The sequence below is a fragment of the Brassica napus genome, chromosome C3, assembly GCF_020379485.1.
Source record: "Brassica napus cultivar Da-Ae chromosome C3, Da-Ae, whole genome shotgun sequence".
Classification (NCBI taxonomy): Eukaryota; Viridiplantae; Streptophyta; class Magnoliopsida; order Brassicales; family Brassicaceae; genus Brassica; species Brassica napus.
Genome location: NC_063446.1, coordinates 68,595,281 through 68,618,971, shown reverse-complemented (window position 1 = coordinate 68,618,971; position 23,691 = coordinate 68,595,281). Strand labels below are relative to the sequence as shown.

The following is a 23,691-nucleotide window of genomic DNA, read 5'->3' as shown; positions in this document are numbered from 1 at the left end:
ATTTTTACTTTAAAAAATTTTCTTTTTGTCAAAAAATGTAGAGGTGAATGACAGTCTAGAAATGCGTCATAGTTTACTTGAATTCATCTCAGTCCAAAAAAAAAACTAATTTTTTTCGATGCCTTCAACCCCACTTCAGAGCGACACTATTGTAACTCCAGTGACCGACGCCATTGCGAGGCAAGTCGATCGCCATGGGTAACACACATGCAAAACAGGAATGAACTAATGATCTATTCACTACAGGAAATGTGGGTATTAATAGCATCGTAGCATAGCATTTTTATCATGTCTGCTATTGTATACCAACACTTACATTTTTTATAGCGTTTGTCAATTTAAAACGCTATATTTGTTATCAGCGGGAAAATAATTTTTTTTGGCCGCCTAAAATCCATTTTTCTTCATTTTTCTCACAAAATCCCAATAGTTCTCTGGAATTAAGTTTCAATAAGGTTAGCTTCATCAGTAATTTTTTGTAATGTGAACCAGTGTTGCTAACGTGATTTGGGTTCTTCTCAAATTGAGATTGAAGAGTATTAGTGGAGGAGGAGGAGGAGACGAAGTTGCAGTGACGGTAACGCCGTCGCTCGTCACCACCACTACCATCGCAATCTCTCCAATCCACCATCGCTCGTCACCACCTCCACCACCATCACTTTTCAGATCCGTCTTCGCCGGTCTCCGTCTTCACCGGAGTCGCGACCACCAATATCTGAAGCCCTATTCCGATCCAACAACATCGGAAAATGAAGCTCGCTCACACTGACACTAACTCATTTCCATCCTTTGTCACTTCCAGATTCATCTCCCCTCAAATTCGTCGTCATCCGTAGCAGGTGTTACATCAGTCTCTATCTCTAACAACATATTCTCGATTTGAAAGTTGAAATCTTTATCATCTCAAATTGCAGAGCTTTTACTCAGAAGAAGCTCAAAGATCTGTACAGGAATTAAACACATATATCTCTAGATTGCTGAAGTTTTGCTTTGTAATATATCTAATTTACCATCCTTGTGTGAAACCTTTTCTTATGAATTTTGTCTATGTGTTTGCAAAAAAAAGGTGTTTTTTATTTGTCTATGAAGACTATAGAGAGAGCCCACATGCCTAAGAACTTGTGGGAGAGGGTGAAGCTGCCTAGGAACTACGAGAAAGCCCTTGAAACCATTGACAATAACTTGGTAAGTGAGTTCACCGTGTACATATATTGATGCAACAAGAGTGGAGGTCTTATTATGTTTCTTTTGGTTGTGGGTGTGTGGTAGTTGTATTGGCCTAAGTTATTACAACACAACATCAAACAAAGACTGACTAAAATGACTCAGATGCGTTGAAAACTTGCTCTTAAGACAAGGTTGGTTTTCTTTCGGAGCTGTTTGGTACTAGTTACTATTATTCTGTTGGGTCTGAATGTTTGGTGGTCTTGGTTTTGTTCACATGGAGATGATAACTACACCTAGGAAGGACATCAAGAGAGAATCAAGAAGAGAGGAGAAGGTTGTGAAAGCCGCGGTCTTGGATAAGGTCACACCATGAGTCCATGAGTCCATGAGTCTGAGATGAGTCAGAGATGCAGCGGCATTGAGACAGGTACAGGACTGAGTTAGAAGCAGAATACGAGGCAGATGAGCTCGTGAAAATTTAAATGGTGAAGCTCATTATTGAGGATGATGGTCCGTATGAGTGATCTGAGTTTTAATGTTGAAGAAGATGATAAGCTTGGTTGGAGAAGATGACATGGGAGCAGAGATTAGAGTTTGAGATTGAATGTTAACGTATACAGCTCTTAAGAAGTTGAATGTAGAGTTAGCCTAGGTTGCATGGAAACGGAAACGGATACAGGGAAACGAAACGTTTCGAAACTTTGAAACGTGATTTGTGTTTTTATTTGCTTTGGAAACGTTTTAGAAACGTATATATATATACATATATATATATATATATATATATATATATATATATATAATTGATTAATATATGCATTCATTTGATTATGTTTAGTATATTTTATAATACAAATAAATAAATAGCCATTCTATTTAATCATACGAAAATAAAATAAATCATCATTAAGCATTAAAGTCATATAAAAAATTCAAAATAACAAAACCCAGTACTTAAATATCAAATAGCTTAACTAAAATAAAAATCATAACAGAAAGTTAAAAACCAATAACATCATCTTCAGCCTCATTTTCATTATCTCTATCAAACATGACTGTTTCCAACTCAGTTTCATCGAGAGAAAGATACCTTTTGTCAAGTGTGAGCATATGGATCACATGTTAGTCAATTCAAAGTCAATTTTGTCGAGCAACGATAAACAGAGTTCGGTACTTATGAAATCACTTATGTATCTAAATCATCAAGACTCATGAGAATTGAAAATCACAAAAGAAAAAGAGATTAATACCTTGTTTATGCCGTTTTCTCTTGTTTCTAACTTCCACCTTAGCTTGATTTCGTTACAAGATTTTAGGTTTAACTAATTGAGAATAATATTAATTAGGTTTTTTAATTTATTAAAATAACAAACTAATCCTTATATTTATTATTATTTATAAAAATTGTTCTAAAAAAAGAGTTTCTTAAACGTTTCCAAAACAGAATAGCGAGTTTCCAAAATAGAAACGCAAGTTTCCATTAAGTTTCCAAACTGAAATTTTTAAGAAACGAGTTTCTAATGCATTTCCGCAAGTTTCCGAGAGATTCCAATTCCAAAACGTTTCCGAAACATGAAACGGACATTCAACGGAGTTTCCATGCAACATAGGAGTTAGCCATCAAAAAATGTACTTAGAAATATTGTCATACTAGTTATCTAAAATCCTTGTTTGTTTTGGATCTTTAATGAAAAACATATGGTATTTTATTATTTATTTGTGTTTTATTAAAGTGTAAACTCCAAACCCCAAAGACTAAAAGTCTAATCTCTTAAAATTTTATCCTCAAATTTCATTATAAATCTCAAACCCTAAAAGAATGATATATATATACACAATTATAGGGTTTAAACCCCTAAACATAAATTTAAAAACTTTAATCTTAAACTTAAACACAAAATTTAATAATTTATAAATTTAATCTCAAATTTCTATTTTAAACCTCAAACACTAAATTTTAAATCTATACCCTAAATCTGATACTTTAAACCCCAAACTTAAACCCTACATACTAAGTCATAAATCTAATCTTTTCAAACTTATAATTTAATTTTTAAACTTAAACTCCAAGTCTATTCTAAAACTCAAACCATATACACAACTCTAAATCTAAACCCAAAAAACTATGTTTCAAACCCTAAACTCACTTAATTTTATTATTATTACATCATTACTTTTACTTAATTTAAAATTTATCTACAAAGTGAAAACTAATAATGTTATTAATCTTATATCATTATTTTTATAAATTTAAATGTATAACTTAATTTCTTAATGAAATAAAAGTTTTAGTTAATCTTCTAGATATTGAACCATTCAACATTTTACACCATTTATCTTTAAACTTAAATCTAAATTTTAACACTATTCATCTTAACCCTCAATACTATTTTCAAACATTTAATATCATATATACATAAATTTTCCATATACATAATATAAATTTCAAACTTTCAATAATTTTATAATAATTATACATACAAAAAAGACAATTTTATTCTGTTTTTCGTTTGAGCCATTGATTGATTCAGAATCAAAGGCCCAAAATCAATCTTTTATTTATCTTCACCCTTTTTTTCTATTGGTTTGGCATGGATCACCATTTTGCACCCTTGGATGATAATGAATCAACGACTGAGATTAATTGTTCATTAATTTTTTAAAAATTATTTTTCGAGATTTGAGTAGATCTCGTGTTTGAGAGAGAGAGAGAAAGTAAGCGATGCATATCGACTCCTTCTCGAAAGTAAAGATCTCATCTTCTCTATGATGATTATGGATCGACTCCTTCTCGAAAATTTTCTTCTTTCTCTCATCACTGAAACTGAACCAGAGCGCGAGGCTCATGCAGAGGCTTGAGCATCGTCCGTTCGTCGTCCGGTGTGAAGCTTCTTCCAACGGAAGGGTAAACAGTCTGAAACTTTCTGAGTTTAGAGTTATCATATTCTTGCAGAAAAATCAGATCTGTGTTTGCTTGTGTAGAATCTGTGTTATCTGTTTCTGTTTGGGTTTGAGAAGATTGATTAATCTGTTTATGTTTATGATTGTTCTTATTTCAATTGATACTGTTAAGTTTAAGAAAATTCGAAATTAATCTGAGCTGTTTAGGATCTGAATTTCAATGTGATCAGTTTCTGATTTGTTTAAAAGTTTGGAGTTTAAGTTTTAGATTTCGAAATTAATTTGATTTTTGATTTATTTGTTCTTGTTACAGGAAGAAGCCGGATATGAAGAAGATGTGCTGGTGTAGATGAGCCGAGCAAGAAGAAGAAAAAGAGAAAGAGGGAGAAGACAGAGACGTAAGGAGGGAAGACGAAGAAGATGGAAGAGGAAGGCGACAACAAAGTGGCGTAGATTAGGTTTAGTATTGGTTGGTTTATTAGGTTTGGTGTAGACAGGGTTAGTTTAATAAACCGGGTTTGTGTGTAAACCAATGTTACGAAATAAACTTATTATTAATTGTAAGCCAATTATTGTATACTGATCTTGATTAATAAATAAAATTTAATTTTTAATTATGAATTAATTTTCGATTTAATTTTGAATTATTTAATTACGAATTATGTTTAGGTATAGTTTTTTATTTTTTATTTTAATTTGGTTTGGGTTCATAATTATTTTTAATAAATTTTTGGATAATTAAAAACAAATTAATAACACGAAACATTTGCTATTGTTGTTTATTAAACTATAGCATTCGAAAAATCCGCTATCAAAAGTGTTGGACCTATTATAACGGACGCTGTCAAAGCGGACAAAGAAGCGCTATTATTCATGACTCATAGCGTTTTTCGTCCGCTATTACTACCCTTATTTCCTGTAGTGCTTTCTAACTCTTAAGTTATGCTATGCCATTGATAAAGACAGTAAAAAGAAAACCAAAACACCAATTCCACTTGATAGTATAAAAGCTTAAAACCAAAAAAAAACAATTCAAAAGTACTAAAATCTAAAAGAACATAACTAGAAAACCTAAAACTCGACATTATGACTCAAAAGTTTTGCTTGATACGAAAATGTAGTACTCCTATATGAGAACATAGAAATAACCAGTAAAAGGAAAGAAGAGCTAAGGCTGTGAATAGAGTGAAGAACACTAAAGAAAGAAAGAGCTGATGAAAAATTTAGGGGCTGTATAACTATAATATAGTCATATTGGATTAGGGTTTGCCGATAGATTATATTAGACGGTACAGCTTACGTGTTAACCAAAGTTGGTCTAGTAACCTAGATACGTAAAAACCATGTTGGTTTAAGAAGAATCAATGTGGCGTCTCTAGAGGGACCTTAGAACTAATAGTAATGCGCTCAATAGCGAGCGTCATGTGTGCCTCGCATGGCTTTGCGGTGGTGATGCGATGAGAACACCGCTACACCTCGCCAAGCGCCATGGCGAAGGAAGCGATCGCTTTTTCAAACCAAGAGTCCGTCGTCATTGCTAAGTGGTGGGTTCTACTGAATCCAAGCCCTTGGTCTTTCCTCGCTTAAGATGGGTTAGATAAGCAAAATATGCAAAGAGCTTTGCGGTGGTCTTAGGTTGCTTGGTTTGAATCTGTCACTAGTAAAGCTCGTTGGACTCTGCTATTTGGAGTGTATCTTGTTTGTGGCTCTCTTTTCGGGTAGTGTCGTTTGGTTTACTGATTGTCTAGGGTTGTGGAAGAGTTAACTATGTCTTGAGCTTGGGCTCGATCGCTTGATTAATCTTATTTTAGATCTGGTTCGCGATGGAAATAAGAGCCGATTGAAATATGTGGTTAAGTGTATTTGCAAATCATTTCAGTTAAGGTTAGGTATGGATGAATGATTATTGTTACGTTGGTGATGAAGAATCAGTTATATTGGAAGCTCGAACCACGTCGAGATTGACAATTGAGTTTTATGGCGTTTTTGGTTAAACGGCCAACTAATATTACTCAATGGTTTACGGTTATTGGAAACCAGTTATCAGTTGTAACTACCCTTGCCTAATATAAAAGCAAGGCTCGTGAGTTATATTAGATATCAGAGAAAAATAGATTGTACTAGGGTTACAAACTTTACGTCACGGTCGTTGTGATCTTGGAAGAGTTTAGTAATTTGCCTTGTCAGGCCCCAGGGACGTAGCCCCACCGGTGAACTCTGGGTCATCAAATAAACTATGTATTGAGGTTTGGCCAAGACGACCGGACTTTTTCAAATTGGTCTAACTTGCACAAGTCACGCGCGAATGGACTATGGGCTTATTCGACAAAGGCCATTAGGTCAAGTTCTGATTATATCAGATGGAAAGGTCATGACAGATGACCTAAGACAAGGCAGACACAAGTGAAACACAGAGGAGAGGCACATAAAAGTGGGAGCTTGAGAGAGCTCGAGACCAGGGCATGGTCTGAAGAGAGAGAGCTAGAGAGAACTAGGTTCTCGGTACCCTAGCTAGGCTCTTCCCTTTATACTTGTATCTCTAGGTGATTTGTAACAGAGATCAAGAGAGGTCGACAGGAACTGTAACCTCTGGATATTGTACTCTCGTGCTTTTGATATAATGGAAGGTTGAGAGACCGATTTCTCTCTCCGGTGAGTATAGCTCCTTCTTCACATCGACACATCGAGGAAGGGACCTGAACACCGGGTTAAGAAAAGTGTCTTGTGTTCCTTCTTATCTTGCTTGATTCGTGTTGTACTTGATTAGTGACTAAGTTTGCGATAAATAACTACTGTAAGATTCCATGAAAGAGAAAAATTCCCTAACAACTGGTATCAGAGCGCTGGTTTGGCTATTAAGGGTTTGTCTAAGTCGAAGCTGGATTGATTCTGAAGAAGTAGAATCAAGGGATTGGTAGTTCCGATCGCGTCGCGGGTTTAAGCGTAACGAATCAGAGATGTTTCTGAAGGATAGTGTTGTAGGCACGGGGGGGGGGGGGGGGGGGTGGGGGGGGGGGGGCGGGCGGGGGTAACCCACAAATTGGTTGAATGGTGTAACCAAGCTAAAATCGGATCGACCAAAGATGTGGCCGATTGGTCGATATGGCCGGATTATGACTTGAAAACCTGAAACCAGGGGGGTGAAATGAGATGCGGAATATGATATGAATAAAACAAGACAAATAAAAAAAAGGAAAATGGATAGAATGGTGGAATCAAGCTGCTGGTTGTATAACACTCTCAGTTTGATCAATTGATGGACTTGAAGTGGAATTGCGGATGAGGGCTTGATTGAATCTCTCAATCTGGTGGTATGAATGAACGAAGTGATTGACTCTCTCAATCTGTGTACTGAGCTTATTTTATTTGCACAAATAAACTAGACTCACAAAATCAATAGAACAACAAAGAATCTCTCTTTGAATCCTAAAGACCGATATTTTATACAAACAACAACTTTGATAAAACTAAATTAAACTTTTATTAACTTGGTGATTGAGGGGTGTTATTTACAATGGACATCTAGGAGCTTATATAATGCTCAGAGACAAAGGTCTTAACGTTCTAAAACAAATAGAAAAGGAAAGAAATGAAACAAAGCAGCAAAATCGGAAACTAGCCGTTGGAGAGATTGATGAGATTTTGGCTTGTCAAGGGGAGCTTGAGTAATCTTGAATCTGGACTGTTTAAGGGGATAAGAGAGATTCCTTGGGATATTATGGATGGTTTGGAAGGTTCTAATATCGTGCATAAACTCAAAGAAAAAGAGTTGTTAGAGTTTGAATGCAAGAGCTTCCAAATAAGGCAAGTTGGAGTTAATGGGGATCCTTTTGATCATATGTTGGCTGGTATATGGTATAAACTTGTAGAACTCCTCTTGGCCGTGTATGATGTCTCCTGATTGGTTGGAATGATCTCCTGGTCGCCAATGTCTGGTTTGAAGCTGATTGAACCGGTTAGCTTCCAATTGAGGCAAGTGTAGAACTGGTTTGGCCGGTTCTGGAGAATGAATCATAACTTCTGATATCCGTGTACATTTCTCCTCAAATTGGGATTTTTGGAAAGATGTGAGATCCCTCTTGAATCCTATGATGGTCTTTGGTTCAGGACGCTCCTTCCTTGGACTTGAATCTCCTTCTAAAGTCGGGTACTCGCAGATGGACGGGATGAGAAACCTCTGACTTGTAAAATTCATAACTCTTTTTTCCGTGAAGATTCTATTGAAATTCTAAGCCTCAATGACTCCTTGATGAGTTAGACTTCTTTGAAAAAAACATTTCATAGAAAAACTCCTTCTGATTGTCGAGATAGGCTCCTTGGACTGAACGTCTGTCGTTGGTGTTTCCTAGGTGGCCGGTTTGGGAGGTTTGGTGAAACTCTGGTTTAACCAGGGATTTCAGGGCTACAACAGATAGGAAACATCAAAGAAAGAATAAGATGGCGTTCATGTATGGTACGCGAAGGAAACGTCGAAACGGTCCAATCGGATCTAATGGTTTATGGTCTGTGAAATCAAATGTAAGTAAAAGATGTTGCTGGGTTTGCAAGAACGGGAAGATCCAAAGACTGAAGCAAGAACAACTACACAGATGAGCGTGTTCAAGAACAGCGGCACAGTTGAGCGTGTCTGTGGTCTGTATGTTTAGAGATTGATTTGATGTTTGTTTGAGATGGAGGATATCTCAAGTTGAAGACATAATCATATTAAGTCAGAACAAGGCTTATGGAGATGGAATCAAAGTTTGGTCATAAATTTCACTGGTTTAAATCTTCAGAATAAATGGCTCATTCCTAATGGACTCACAAGAAAGGTTGTGATGGCTGGTTACTCAGGTTTTGCAACATGTAAGGAACTGAAGCTTTCATGATCACAAGGGATGTATGTTGTCTTTGCAAAAGATGATCAAGGTTCTGGTCTAGGTCAGATTGTGCGTTGGTCAGTTTGATTGTCGAAGAGATATGCAGTGTGGTTTCAGAAAGGTGTAAAGAATGACAGTTGGTGACACTCTGTTATCTCAGGTCTAAGGGACGTCTTAGAAGTTGAAGATGGTATGTGTGTTCAGGGGCTATTCGGATTTTAATCAATGGTTCCAGGGTTCGGGTGTGAACAAAAAGTTCCAGAGAAGTGTTCAACGCGAGGAGGCGTTGATTAGGTTTGGAACGAGATAGGGTGTTGGTACTTTGAGGCTTCAAAGTCGGTTCAGTTAAGAAGATTTGAGTTGCAGGGTTGAAGGTTCAGTCACAGAGAGGTTAAGGATCAGGTTCTTGTGGTTTAAAGGAAGCTTAAGGGATGATCGGGGTTAAAAAAGATCACAATGGAGCTTGTACCAGCACATGTTGGTTTCTTGTGGCAATGATGTGACGAAATAGATGGCGTTCTGTTTTGGGTCAGTGCAAGAATATGAGTGAATCTCATTGGATACGTGAGATGTAATGTTTCTGGTTGATAGAAACATGTTGTATCTCCACGAAGAAAGAACTAGAGTAAAGGAAAATTGTGTAAAGGCCTACACAAGTATATGTTGGAGCAAATTGCCATTTGTGGTAACAACATGTAGTAGTTCTGGTGAGGTCGTGTGAGTGACAAGAGCAAGCCATGGGAGAAGGCGATTCAAGGTTAGAGTTTGCTTGGAGATTCTGGTCAAAAGCAGAGGAAAATGCGCAGGAAGAATCTGGTAGAACATGTTGAGCGACACTTGTTTAGGAAGCATTGTTCACTACCACAGCTAGGAGAAGCGTGTGTGAATTTACCTTTGAGGAATCGTCATGATGGTCTGAGTCAGAAGTTTCAGAGGAACAGACTCAGGAGAAATAAGGGACGACAGTATTGGTGCCATGACCAAAGTCGTCAAGGTGGAGCGCTCGGACAAAGAGGTAAAGCTCTGAATCATAAAAAAGGATGAAGTTGTAATCTTCCAAAGGAGAAAATACTTGCGGACTTGACAAGTATGGAAATCAGGCTTGGACAGGTCACGGTCAGGTCTCAGAAGAAGGATGATGCAAGCACCAAAGGTTTTTTGGTGGAGTTCGCACACTGGTGATAGTGTTGAAGGACTGGTTACAGCTGGAGAAATTCGTCATGGGCTCGAGTTTGACATGAAAGAAGTTGTAAGGGTGTATCTCGACAGGTTACAAAGGATGCACGCACCAAAGGTTTCTTGGTGGAGTTTACACACTGGTGATAGTGCTGCAGGACAAGTTACACCTGAATAAACTCGCCACGGGCTTCAGTTTGACAAGGAAGAAGCTGTAAGGGTGTATCTCAGGAGAGCATCACAGGTTTGGATGATGTGACATATGGTTAAAGGATACTAGTAGTGAGGTTAAATCTACTGGTAATTGTTTTTCCTTAGACTCAGGGAATTGAACATGGGACTTATGTCGAAAGTATTCACAACAAGGTGGAGTTGTGTGGCGTGACCTGTTAATATCGACAGCGTTACGAGTGTGTTCAAGGTGGAGTCTTGCTGGACAGGTAGCTGTTCGAATCAGAGGATGACTCAGGATGGAAACATGTATGTTTCGGGTTTTCTGCATGGAATTCTGTAGAAATTTATTTCTATATCTTAGGGATATGAGGTGAATCAGAAGAGTCTACAAAAGTATCATAGTTGCAGATTGGTAATGATTTGTTTGAGCAGTGGTTGAGCAGAGATCTTTGCATCGGAAGTCTTCTTAGCAGAGAGTTAAGTGGCGTGTTCTGTTGGCAACAGCAGCGGTGCAGAATGATGTTTAAGATAATGTTAATGTTCATTCAGGTTACTGTAAACGAATATCTCAGGATAACAGTGGGTCTACTGACTATTGAGGTTGGTTGAGTCAAAGGGGTTTCTGATTTGAGGCAATGGTGATTCAGGTTCCGTAAGAGTTTCAGGCCAGCATCGACATCAAGTTTTTTGCAGAAAGGTTAAATTGTATCAAAGCTCATCTGATACAGAACTAGTTTTGAATTATAGTCACAAAGGGCTGATTAAGTCTGGCATTGCTTCAAGGTTGAGGCTGAAGTGTCGATGGTAATAATCAAGTGCATGGTGGTGACTGAAGTAATAGGACTGCATGGTTTTGAAGACATGGTTGTTATTGGTAGAGCTTCGGGTTTGAGGTTCCAAGGGAAAGCAACGAAGGAATCTTCAGGTTGTATCGAGTTGGATACATGTGTGATGCTGGGAGGAAACCTGTTCAAGGCGTATTGAAGTTGAGCAGGTGAAGTTCAACAGGTGGATGAAGCCGGATGAGCTTTATTCAGAATATGTGAGGCTGAGAAGGTCGGTTCTCAGGAGGCTGCAAGAGATGCAGAAGGTGAGCATGTTTTTTGCTCTGGCTTCAAGAAGTATTTGAAGCAACTCTGAAGATTCTCGGAGTAGTCGAGCACTAGGGTGTTTAGCACTGTCTGGCATTTCACGAGTTGGCAACATGGTAGCTGCAGATAGAGCTGATTAATCATTAAGGTGGAGATTGTTACGTTGGTGATGAAGAATCAGTTATATTGGAAGCTTAAACCACACCGAGATTGAAAATTGAGTTATATGGCGTTTTTGGTTAAACGGCCGACTAATATTACTCAATGGTTTACGGTTATTGGAAACCGGTTATCAGTTGTAACTACCCTTGCCTAATATAAAAGCAAGGCTCGTGAGTTGTATTAGATATCAGAGAAAGATAGATTATACTAGGGTTACAAACTTTAGGTCACGACCGTTGTGATCTTGGAAGAGTTTAGTAATTTGCCTTGCCAGGCCCCAGGGACGTAGCCCCACCGGTGAACTCTTGGTCATCAAATAAACTATGTATTGAGGTTTAGTCAAGACGACCGGACTTGTTCAAGTTGGGCTAACTTGCACAAGTCACGCGCGTATGGACTATGGGCCTATTTGACAAAGCCCATTAGGTCAAATTCTGATTATATTAGTTGGAGAGGTCACGACAGATGACCTAACACAAGACAGACACAAGTGAAACACAGAGGAGAGGCACGAAAGAGTGGAGCTCGAGAGAGCTCAAGACCAGGGCTTAGTCTGAAGAGAGAGAGCTAGAGAGAACTAGGTTCTCGGTACCCTAGCTAGGCTCTTCCCTATATACTTGTATCTCTAGGTGATTTGTAACAGAGATCAAGAGAGGTCAACATAAACAATAACCTCTGGATATTGTACTCTCGTGTTTTTGATATAATGGAAAGTTGAGAGACCGATTTCTCTCTCCGGTGAGTATAGCTCCTTCTTCACATCGAGGAAGGGAGGTGAACACCGGGTTAACAAAAGTGTCTTGTGTTCCTTCTTATCTTGCTTGATTTGTGTTCCGCGTATTTGATTAGTGACTAGGTTTGCGATAAATAACTACTGTAAGATTCTAGGAAAGAGAAAAATTCCCTAACGATTATGTTTTGAGCCTAGCTTTTGTTCTTGTTTCAATAATTGTGGATGGTCTCTGTTTTGGTTCGTGACAAAAGTGTCTTTCTAGGTGTTCATATGAAGTTCCAAATGGTGTTATTTGTGTTATTATATGGTACCGGTTTAGGGTTGTGCGAGCTTTAAGGTTCCGACAAATTGGTCTTTAGAATAGGAAGTTGCTTCAAGTCTATAAACAAGCTTCATTGACTTGTTTCTGTCCGCATTTAAAGATCGGTCCATTCTTCCCCAGTGGTCACTATCATCATGACATCTGTTTCAAGTATTCAACTCTTTCTACGAGACTTTCATCTTAAGTTTTAGCTTGCCATATCTTCTTTTGTTCATATCCTTGTAGTTTCGTTTTTGAGTTTCTCGTTTGGCTCCAGAAAGATTACGATTCTTATCAGTTTATGGCTCAGAAAGGAATGTGTTTTTTGCGGACTTATGAACAACATCCACGTTTTTATTTATTCAAATATTTGGATCTAAACAGCCCACAAAACGATCATACAAAGAACTACTCGAAACAACAAAAAATCTTGCAATTCACGAAATATACAAAAGATATAAAAGAACAAAGAAAGACGGAGGCTAGCTTCTCCTCTTCTAACCTATTCTTTCTTGATTAAACAAGTGTAAGTTTTAGCATTTCACACCTCTAGGGCTTGGGATCCCCATGTAAGCTAACCGTGGAGAAACCCTCACTCTAGGACTCGGTCTTGGAGATGGGATTGGTCCATACGAATAGGCTGGTGAGACACGAGGTGAGAGATTGACTTGCTCCAATGCTTGTGCCTGTAGCTCCACTGGATAATCTCTAACACACCCAATTCTTGGACCGTATCCACTTGACCATTTACAAGAAAGTCTCTTCGCATGATCAAACACTGGTCTCGCTCTCTCTTCTTGCCCTGAAGGCAACTCAACTTCTTCTGATACTTCTTTTGGTTCATCTTCTTCTTCAGTAGTGGATTTGAATGACGACGAATACTCTTCATTCACAGCACATCTCTGCAATACATATTAAATTTATATCTCGTTAATACAAAGATGTCAAGAACACGAAAGAATGTAATGTTTTTATTTGTTTCCTTACCTTAACATTGGTGAGAACAACATTGTGCTCCTCCAAGAAACTTATGAACTCCTTGAAGTTTTCTTCTGTTGGGAGATAGTGTCCACTATATGGCCATATAGCCTGAAGAGGAGTAAGACCATTTTAGTTTACACAAGATGAGATTCATACACGATGGAGAAGCAAGACATGTAACTTAAGTACCTCAAGGATCCCATCACGGGCCACCAATCTTCCTGCAGCGGTTGTGGCTCCTCCAGATAAGAAACTAGAGTGCTGGAAAACGCCTTTCTTCTTCTTCCCTACGTATAAGGTTCTAGTCGTGCTAAGTACAAATATGGACTTTGATTCATCAGTTGAGTTGATCAGATCCATGCTTTGTTTGTACATTAGTCTCCCATCTTCCACTATCACTTCATATGCTTCTCTCTCCATCTGAACGTTTGAAGAAACCACAAAGAGTGATGAGTAATCAAGAAGGTAAACCTAGCTAACTAGTACTCCTGTAAGAAACTCACTGGTCCGAGATAACTGATGCATTGTTTCTGCAGAACACTTCTTGGGTGTTTCTCAAGATTTACGTCTTTTCCGTCTCCTATATCCAACCTTTAGTTTCAAATGAGTTGAAACGGAGTTTAAAACAGATTCAAAAACAAAAAGATCTAAGATGAATGTTTGGTTCTAACACTAACCAGTAAAAGAATGGCTGTGAGCTCTTGCTCTCTGACCAGACATCATAATAGAAGTGCAAGTTGTGGCCATAACGATGACGTGGGTCAATCTGTTGATAAAAGAAAAGACGATCAGATTAGATTCCCAACATCAAAGAGGAACCTATAACTTTGACCTTGTGTTCTACTACCCAATTTCCATGACTTAAATCTAGGTGCACCAATAATCTAGATAGTTCTTTTAGGATTAAAAAAAAAAACACTTCTAGTAATAAATATAACTTCCTATAGAAAAAAATATATTTAAAAGTATAAATAGGAATTAAAAAAAATTGTAATTTATTCATTCACACAATCAATAAACAAATCCTAAAAATAGGTGTTTGTATCAGTCTAATTGTGCTCTATAATTTTTTTTATTTCCTCGAGTTTAGGTCGCAGATTCACTTGACAAAATTCATCGATATGATTCTTGACATGTCCTATCAATTACCAAAAAGAGGTCATGGGGACTTACCGCTTCAAGCCAATGCTGAAGAGCTAATTTCTGAGCCTTTTCATCTTTTGACAAGCCTTTCCCAACCTGCAAGATTGAGACCACATTTGTTTTTTCATAAGAGCATCATTATTGGGAGTATCTAGCTAGTAGGAGTTCTCAAAGTACAATAAATTTATAATTATTATAAATTATTATGTTGGATATCTCAAAATCATGAGAACCACACACCAGAGTATCTCAAAGTATGTTTGGTGTAGAATTCACGAGATTTTGAGATACCTTTATTTATCTATACATACACATGTGTTTATATTGATAATCCCTTGACATGCTTTAACAAAGAGAAATAGTGAAACTAATAACACCTTGACTTAAAAGTAAGCAGAGAGAAAGAACTTGTGAAAATGAAGTCAGACCTTAGCGGCTCGTGTTCTAGCTCGCACCCATTTTGAAGCAGCGGGCTCATGTTTCTCTTCTTCAAAGAAAGACACAGAGCTCAGGTCCAGAGTTGCAGCATCAAGAGTCTTCCACCTATAACGTTACAAGCAATAACAACAGTTAAGTTAAATCATCTTTAAAAAACATTAAAAAGATGAAAATGGTTTGTGCAACTCACCAGAGCTCCTCAACGACGACAGCACAATCTGCTAAGTTCCTTCTTGTACGGTAACTCTTGTACACCTTTTGTAGCGTAGTTGCAGCTGCATCAAGCTCGGTGACCGGTCTAGGTGAGAAGAACACAAAAGGCTCAGGTGGAGTTACTGTGGGTTTCTTTATTTGGATTCTCTCACAGTTTCTCCCGTTCAAAGTGTTATGAGTTGACTTCTTTGTCTCAAGAACCTTAAAACCTGAATCATTTTTTGTTTCCTCAGTATTTGAGCTCAATTTGTGAGCTGCAGCATCCAAACTCTTCTGCCTACAACATTTGAAGCAACACTTAGATTAGTGTAAACATCTTTATAAGACATCACAAGAAGAAGATCAATCAAGTAACTCACCAAAGCTCCTCTACAAGGACAGCACAATCTGCTAAGTTCCTTCTTGTCCGGTAACTCTTGTACACCTTTTGTACGGTAGTTGCAGCTGCATCAAGCTCGGTGACCGGTCTAGGGGAGAAGAACACGAAAGGCTCAGGTGGAGTAATCGTAGGTTTCTTTATTTGGATTCTCTCACAGTTTCTTCCATTCAAAGTGCTAGGCGTTGACTTCTTTGTCTCCCAGACATCAAAATTTGAATCAGTCTTGGTATCTTCAGGAACCTCCCAGCTGTTGAAACTCAACGACCGCTGCATAGTTGGTTTCCGATTAATCTTAGGAGAGTTCTGGTGAGTAGTGTTATCTCTATTGAAACTGTTGGTTCTTGAAGTCAAGCCTCCGTCTTTAATTTTCAAGCTAAGGGAGCCAACTTCAAGACCCATGGACACAATAAAGCCAGAGGATACTTCCAAAATATATTAATATAGAAACCTCCTGTACACGTCAATACAGATGAGTATCAGCCTTTAATTTAATTGAAATAAAACTATAGTCTTATTAATAGTAGCTACACCAACCAAACATTGATAAAAACATATCGTCCAGACATCCCGACAAATACCTTTTGTTAAGTGATTAGTAGATAGAAGAACCAAAACAAATGGCACCAAGAGAAAGATGAGCTACAAACAATTAAAAGAATTTTAAAACAATGTGGAGAAAAAGGAAACGAGGGATTTGAATAATTGAATATGTCCAACATAGGTTGAAGAAGACTTATATAGCTATGTAGGCATAGATATGTGTAGTGTGGGCAGTTGGAAGACTAGTAATAGAGTAAAAGTCTTAATTACATAATCTTTGAAGACGGAAGATTCAAACTTGGTGTGTCTGAGAAAGATGAACATTTGAATATTATAGAAAAGGGTGGGTTAGGAGAAAATAGAGGATGTGGGGGTCCTATTAGATATGGAGGCTATACTGAAGCCTCAAGGTAAGTTCATGGAAGTTATTGAGAAAAGGACTATACACATGATCTATTCCAATTCTTAATTAATGTTAGTGATTTGATATTCTGAGTTTGATTTTTCCAATAGAAATACAACTAACAACTGGTCCTAAAGATGGTCTTAAATGTGATTGGTGTTCAAAACAAAATGTGTCGTCAAAAGTTATTGCTCCCTTTTCACACGGACTGAGAAAGTAGCGAAATATATGTAAGTTGATATTAATTACATCTTTCTGATCAATAGTATTTGAGATAAATAAAATTATTTATAAAACCAATATAGTTTGCAATTAATTTATAGTTGAAAGTAAGTATAATTTGTATTGGAATTGCAAAGTGACACTTTTTGTGTAACATGAAAAAAATGCTAGTAAAAAAAAAAAAATAGAATGATATTTATTATGAAACAGACAGTATATTATTATATTTTTCTTTTTTTCTGTGTGAATTTATATATTATTATTATTATTATATATTATTATATCTTTGTCATGACTTTGTGACTAGTCGATGCGTGCGGGTCAAGCATGTTTGTCTAGAGTGCATGTGGTTTATATTGCACTTGTTAGTTGGTTACTAATGACTTTCTTGGAATTGAAGGGTTCGAAATTGAAAACTTTATTATGAGATCAAGTAAAAACATAGAGGATATTCTATAGTTAAGCGGAAGTATTTTCGTGTCTAGTCACAATATGAATCTATTTGTAGAAAAATGCTCTAATTTCTGGAATATTTGTAATTGACAATTTATTCGTCAACTAAATGTGAGTTAACTTTACAAAGTATGCTTCAATATTTGTCAATGTTAAAAATAAATGTAGATTGATAAGTTTGTTATAAATCCATGATATGGATATGTGGATTGCCATTAACCATTAAGGAGGTTTACATCTGACCCGACTATCCGGTCCGTCTACACCCGTCTCCGGTCCGTCTACATCCGACCAAGACTAGTCAAGATGAAGACTCATTCAACCGGAGCATTTATGAGCTTTGACCAAGTCTAGATATTTGTAGTCAAATGTATTAAATGTGTAGATTCTCTCTTTTGTGTAAACCCTTATGAACCTCCACTATATATTGATAGTGAGAGCTAATGAGAAAGACACAACTTTCAAAGCAACACTTCTCTCATATTTCTAACACGTTATCAGCACGATTGTGCTCTCCACCTGAGAAATCTCTCTCAGCCGGCGATCCCCTTTTCCGGCCAGCTCCTCCGGTGCTCAGCCTTTGCTCCACCGGCGCTCAGCCTTCTCTCCACCTGGCCACCTCTCTCTCTCCGCCGGAAAACTCCTCTCTCTCTCAAATTCCGGCCAACTCTCTCTCTCTCTCACGGTGGTCCTCTCAGATTCTTGTGGTGAAAAAGGTAAACAAATCAAAACCTTGAAATCTAAAGAACACCATTATATCTGAAACAAATCTAGGATCTATATGAATCCATAACTTATAAACAATCTATGGATTTAAAATATTGATCTTGTTTCTATGATCCATATGATCCATATGAAACTTGATTCTAAAAGTATCTTGAATCCATAAAACTTAAAATTCTCTAAAGGTTCTATGTTTCTCTAAAAACTTATAAACTTATCAAAATACCTAAAGATCTACATGAATCTTGTTTATAAAAACTTATGAATCATAAAATTATTAGAGAAAGCTTAAACCTTTTGATTCAATCCTTTTGTTTGGCCATTTTACCAGATGTGATAAACATAAGTGTATAATCTGGCCAAAACAAAATTCCATCAATCCCTTGCTGTGCCATTTTCGGCCAGATCTCCTAAAATCAGTCAACCCATCAATAAAATCGAAATTAAAATCATTCATTGCATATCCTTGACTATTAATATTTATTTTGTAACTATCAAAGTTTTAAAAACCTTTTATGATTTTTATAAATGCATAATCGATTTTATAAATGCTTGTTTGAATTTATTAAGTGCATATCTTTGACTGAAAATTATTTCTAAAGGTTTTATAAGCCATAGTCTTGTTTTAAAATTGATATGTCATAAGGTAGAATAAAATCTGGTTGAAATCATTTGATCATATTGTTAATTAAACCAACCATGAACTGATTTTATATCATACTGAATTTTGATCACAAAGTTTGCTAGTTAAAATAAAACTTGATCTAGTTTCATCCTTGAACCTGATTCTATGATTAAATTATGAACTGATCATTTGTATACCTGATAGTATCATTTAGTAAATCATTAGATCGAACTTGAATCATCCATGAACTGACCTTTGCATGCATCCAACTATCATATTGTTAAAACTGGACATAGGTATCACATAATTGAAACCAAACATACATGTTCGCATAGCTTTAGCAATGATGATACTAGTGCGTCTGAAGTGGTTCATGTTGTTTGCATCTAAATGATTCACACTGTTTGCATATAGTTAGACAAAATCGGTTTCCATTTAAAATTTAGTACATTTGCTTTATTCAAAATTATAAACCAAGTTTTAACCGATTTTGAAAATCTACTTTGGTTTACAAATATCTTGAACATTATAAAAGTTATTTGTCCTGTCCATGATGCATTTTAATCCATCCATATTGATTGACAAAAATTTTATCTTAATGCATATAAAATATATTTTCTGAAAATAATATGCAAAATAAATCATCAATCTCCTTGGCATATAAATTCAAGTCCTGAATTATATTATGAATCCTTACTCCTTTATGGATATTTGATTCAGATGTCGAAAATCAACAACCTTGAATATGCTTCCCTCAATCTCTCCGGAGATAATTACCTCCAATGGGAGCTTGATACCAAAATCCTCTTAAGGTCCAGAAACCTTGGTGATACTATCACTGAAGGCACTGAGCCATCAGACAAGGATAATTACAAGGCACTTGTTGTCATTCGCCATCACCTTGCTGAAGGTCTCAAGGACCAGTATCTCACAATTGAGAATCCTCTGGAACTTTGGACAGAGTTGAAAACCAGATTTAATCATCAGAAAACTGTGATATTGCCAAAAGCCCTTTATGATTGGAGAAACCTGAGAATCCAAGACTATAAGTCTGTGGAAGAGTATAACTCGGCTTTGTTCAAAATAGTCTCAAAGTTGAAACTTTGTGGTGAGACTATTACTGATGCTGATATGTTGGAGAAAACATTCTCCACATTCCACACCAGCAATGTTGTGCTTCAGCAACAGTACCGAGAGAAGGGTTTCTCCACTTATGCTGCCTTAATCTCTTGTTTGTTGCTAGCTGAGCAAAACAATGAGTTGCTCATGATGAACAGTGAGCTAAGGCCTCCTGGTGCTAAAGCATTGCCTGAGGCACATGCGGCCGTAGAGCCAAAGGATGAGACTCCAAGAGAGTCATACCATGGTCGCATGAGAGGCCGTGGTAGATGGCAAGGTCGTAACCGTGGGTTTCAACCACGTGGCCGTGGATTTCAACCACGAGACCATCTTGGTCGCAGCCGAGGCCGAGGCTACAGCCGAGGTCATCAAGCTAACCGTGGGTATAAGTCCGACTTCAAAACCCATGGCTCGAGCTCGACCAAATCTGCTTGCTATCGTTGTGGGATGACCAATCATTGGGCTAATAAATGCAAAACTCCCCAACACCTTGTTAAGCTCTACCAGGAGAGCATAAAGGGCAAGAACTTTGAGGCAAATTTGGTCCATTATGATAATGAGAATGATCTGGATCATGAGGATGATCAAGCCCATGACAAAGATGATCATGAGGACTTTGAGACTTCAGACCTCCTTACAAGTGGCTGAATATGAAGATTTCGATATCATATTGCTTTTGTCTTTGCATTCTTGATTTGGCTTTATGTCTTTTTCCTATGTTCTATGACTTTGCATTCTAATGCATTATATTCTCCTAAAATCAAAGAGAAACCTGTTAAGTTTCAAAGACATTCGCATGAATGATCTACATGTTGAAACTAGGGGCGAGGGAAAGAAAGAACTCCTCTTGATTTATGAAAATGCCCAAGGCCATAAGAAAGTCCTAGAGACTATCCCTACTATATCAATAGGCCTCTATTGTGCCAATATAAAATCGAGTGAGGCTAACACTTCAATTCCTAATGAGTTCAGAGAAGCCTTTAAACAATGGCATGAAAGGCTTGGCCATCCTGGCAGATCCATGATGCGCAAAATAATCTCGAGCTCAACTGGCCATTCCTTGAAAGATAGGATAACTATCCCTATGAGCATTACATGTATTCCATGCCCACAAGGGAAATTAATAATAAGGCCATCACTTGGAAAGGTGAGTAAGGAAACATTAAACTTTCTGGAAAGAATACATGGTGATATATGTGGACCAATACACCCACCTTGTGGGACATTTCGATATTTTATGGTCCTCATTGACGCATCGACCAGATGGTCGCATGTTTGTCTATTATCATCTAGAAACTTAGCATTGGCAAGACTATTGGCACAGATCATAAGACTGCGAGCCCATTTTCCAGATTTTCCACTAAAGACTATACGTCTTGACAATGCAAGTGAATTCAGTTCCCAAGCTTTTAATGATTACTGTATGTCCATGGGGGTAAGTGTGGAACACTCCGTGGCACATGTACATACACAGAATGGATTGGCCGAATCCTTCATTAAAAGAATCCAGTTGATTGCTCGACCATTACTCATGAGGTCGAAGCTACCAGTATCAGCTTGGGGACATGCGGTATTACATGCTGCTGAATTAATACGCATAAGGCCATCCAGTGAACATAAATATTCTCCATCCCAATTACTCTCGGGTCATGAGCCAGACGTATCCCATATCAAAACATTTGGATGTTCTGTGTACGTCCCTATTGCACCACCACAGAGAACAAAAATGGGACCTCAAAGGAGGATGGGAATATATGTTGGTTTTGATTCTCCAACCATTATTAAATATCTTGAGCCTACTACTGGAGATTTATTTAAGGCCAGATATGCTGATTGTCATTTTGATGAATCAGAGTACCCAACATTAGGGGGAGAAAATAACAAGCTGGGCAAAGAAATTGTATGGAATCAAACATCCTTATCATGGCAAGATCCTCGGACTCAATCATGTGATTTAGAGGTCCAGAAAATAATTCATATGCAAAAGCTAGCTAATCAATTGCCTGATTCCTTTGCTGACCCGAAAAGAGTGACTAAGTCCTATATACCAGCTTGTAATGCACCAATAAGTATTGATGTCCAAGATGGACACAATCAAGTGGCTACAGAGTCTAAAGCACGTCTTAAGCGTGGTAGACCAATTGGTTCCAAAGATAAAAGACCTCGGAAACTAAAGAAAGGTGCAAAAGAAACCGAGGTCATAGATTGTCCAGACAAGGCCGAAATGGCCATGCCTAAGGTACCAACCAATGAGACTCGGGACGCCGAGCCTCATGGTACTGAAGGTGCTAATGATGAGATCTCAATTAATTATTTAATGTCTGGGACAAGATGGAACCGGAAAGATGTCGACATCAATGATATATTTGCATACCAAGTAGCCCTTGATGTTATGGACTTAGATGAGGATCATGAACCCACGTCTATACTAGAGTGCACTCAAAGATCAGATTGGCTCAAATGGAAAGAAGCCATAAACGTGGAGTTAGAATCATTTAAGAAAAGGAATGTCTTTGGATCGATTATCCGGACACCTTATAATGTTAAACCAGTGGGATATAAGTGGGTATTTGTGAGGAAGAGAAATGAATATGGTGAAATTGTAAGATATAAAGCACGGCTTGTTGCACAAGGATTCTCACAAATACCAGGCATCGATTATGAGGAGACATACTCCCCTGTGGTGGATGCAACTACATTTCGATTTTTAATAAGTCTGGCCATCAAAGAAAATTTGGATATGCGGTTAATGGATGTTGTAACCGCATACCTTTATGGTCCACTGGATAACAAATATATATGAGATTACCAGAGGGTGTTGAGCTTAAAGCTAATAAAGGTTCTCGAGAAGAACACTGCATAAGGCTGAACAAATCCTTATATGGACTTAAGCAAAGTGGTCGAATGTGGTATAATCGCTTAAGCGAATACCTTGCCAAAGTTGGCTATAAGAACGACCCTATCAGTCCATGTATCTTTATAAAGAAGTTTGCAAACAAAGGATTTGTTATCATAGCAGTGTATGTTGATGATTTGAACATCATTGGAACCCCTGGGGAAATCGCCCAAACAGTTGAATATCTCAAGAAAGAGTTTGAAATGAAAGACCTAGGTAAAACTAAAGTCTGTTTGGGGTTACAACTTGAGTACATAAAAGGAGGAATCCTTGTGCATCAAAAGGCATATACAGAAAAAGTACTCAAGAGATTTAACATGGACAAGGCTCACCCATTGACCAGCCCAATGGTCGTGAGGTCCCTTGGAGTGGACACTGACCCATTCCGTCCTAAGGACGAGAATGAGAATGTCCTGGGTCCAGAAGTGCCTTACCTCAGTGCCATAGGAGCATTACTGTATTTGGCTAGCCACACTAGACCAGATATATGTTTTGTCGTGAGTCTCCTAGCCCGTTTTAGTTCATGTCCGACCCAAAGGCACTGGAATGGAATTAAACATATCCTACGTTACCTTCAAGGAACTAAGGATTTGGGTCTATTTTATACCAATGAAACCAAAGATGGTTTAGTAGGATTTGCTGATGCAGGCTACTTATCTGATCCACACCATGCTCGGTCCCAAACCGGTTATGTGTTCACTCATGGTGGTACTGCAATATCATGGCGTTCCATGAAACAAACTATAGCAGCCACATCATCTAATCACTCAGAAATCTTAGCCATGCATGAGGCAAGTCGTGAGTGTGTATGGTTGATGTCTATGACTCAACACATCTGATCAGATAGTGGAATGGTCGAGGACAATGGTCCGACCATCATATATGAGGATAATGCAGCCTGCATTGCTCAACTCAAAGATGGGTATATCAAAGGTGACCGAACCAAACATGTACTACCCAAGTTCTTCTTCACACATGAGTTGCAGAAAGCC

General features: G+C 37.7%; 1 protein-coding gene and 1 long non-coding RNA gene across 2 annotated transcripts; one reads left to right on the top strand and one right to left on the bottom strand.

The window, feature by feature from the left end:
* The first annotated feature begins 2,594 nt into the window (after nt 1-2,594).
* On the top strand, nt 2,595-5,117 carry LOC125583453. The gene is made up of 2 exons (XR_007320481.1): nt 2,595-4,072; nt 4,382-5,117. It is a non-coding gene; the product is annotated as an uncharacterized LOC125583453 (long non-coding RNA).
* A 7,783-nt stretch (nt 5,118-12,900) lies between these two features.
* LOC106361114 (IQ domain-containing protein IQM1-like) lies at nt 12,901-16,546 on the bottom strand. Its single transcript, XM_013800813.3, has 10 exons — nt 16,297-16,546; nt 15,699-16,169; nt 15,317-15,616; nt 15,117-15,231; nt 14,719-14,784; nt 14,223-14,311; nt 14,049-14,136; nt 13,735-13,965; nt 13,552-13,653; nt 12,901-13,466 (listed from the first exon to the last, which is right to left on the bottom strand). Exons 2-10 carry the CDS (start codon nt 16,115-16,117, stop codon nt 13,098-13,100), a joined length of 1,779 nt encoding a protein of 592 aa, XP_013656267.1. The 5' UTR covers nt 16,118-16,169; nt 16,297-16,546; the 3' UTR covers nt 12,901-13,097.
* Nucleotides 16,547-23,691: the final 7,145 nt, after the last annotated feature.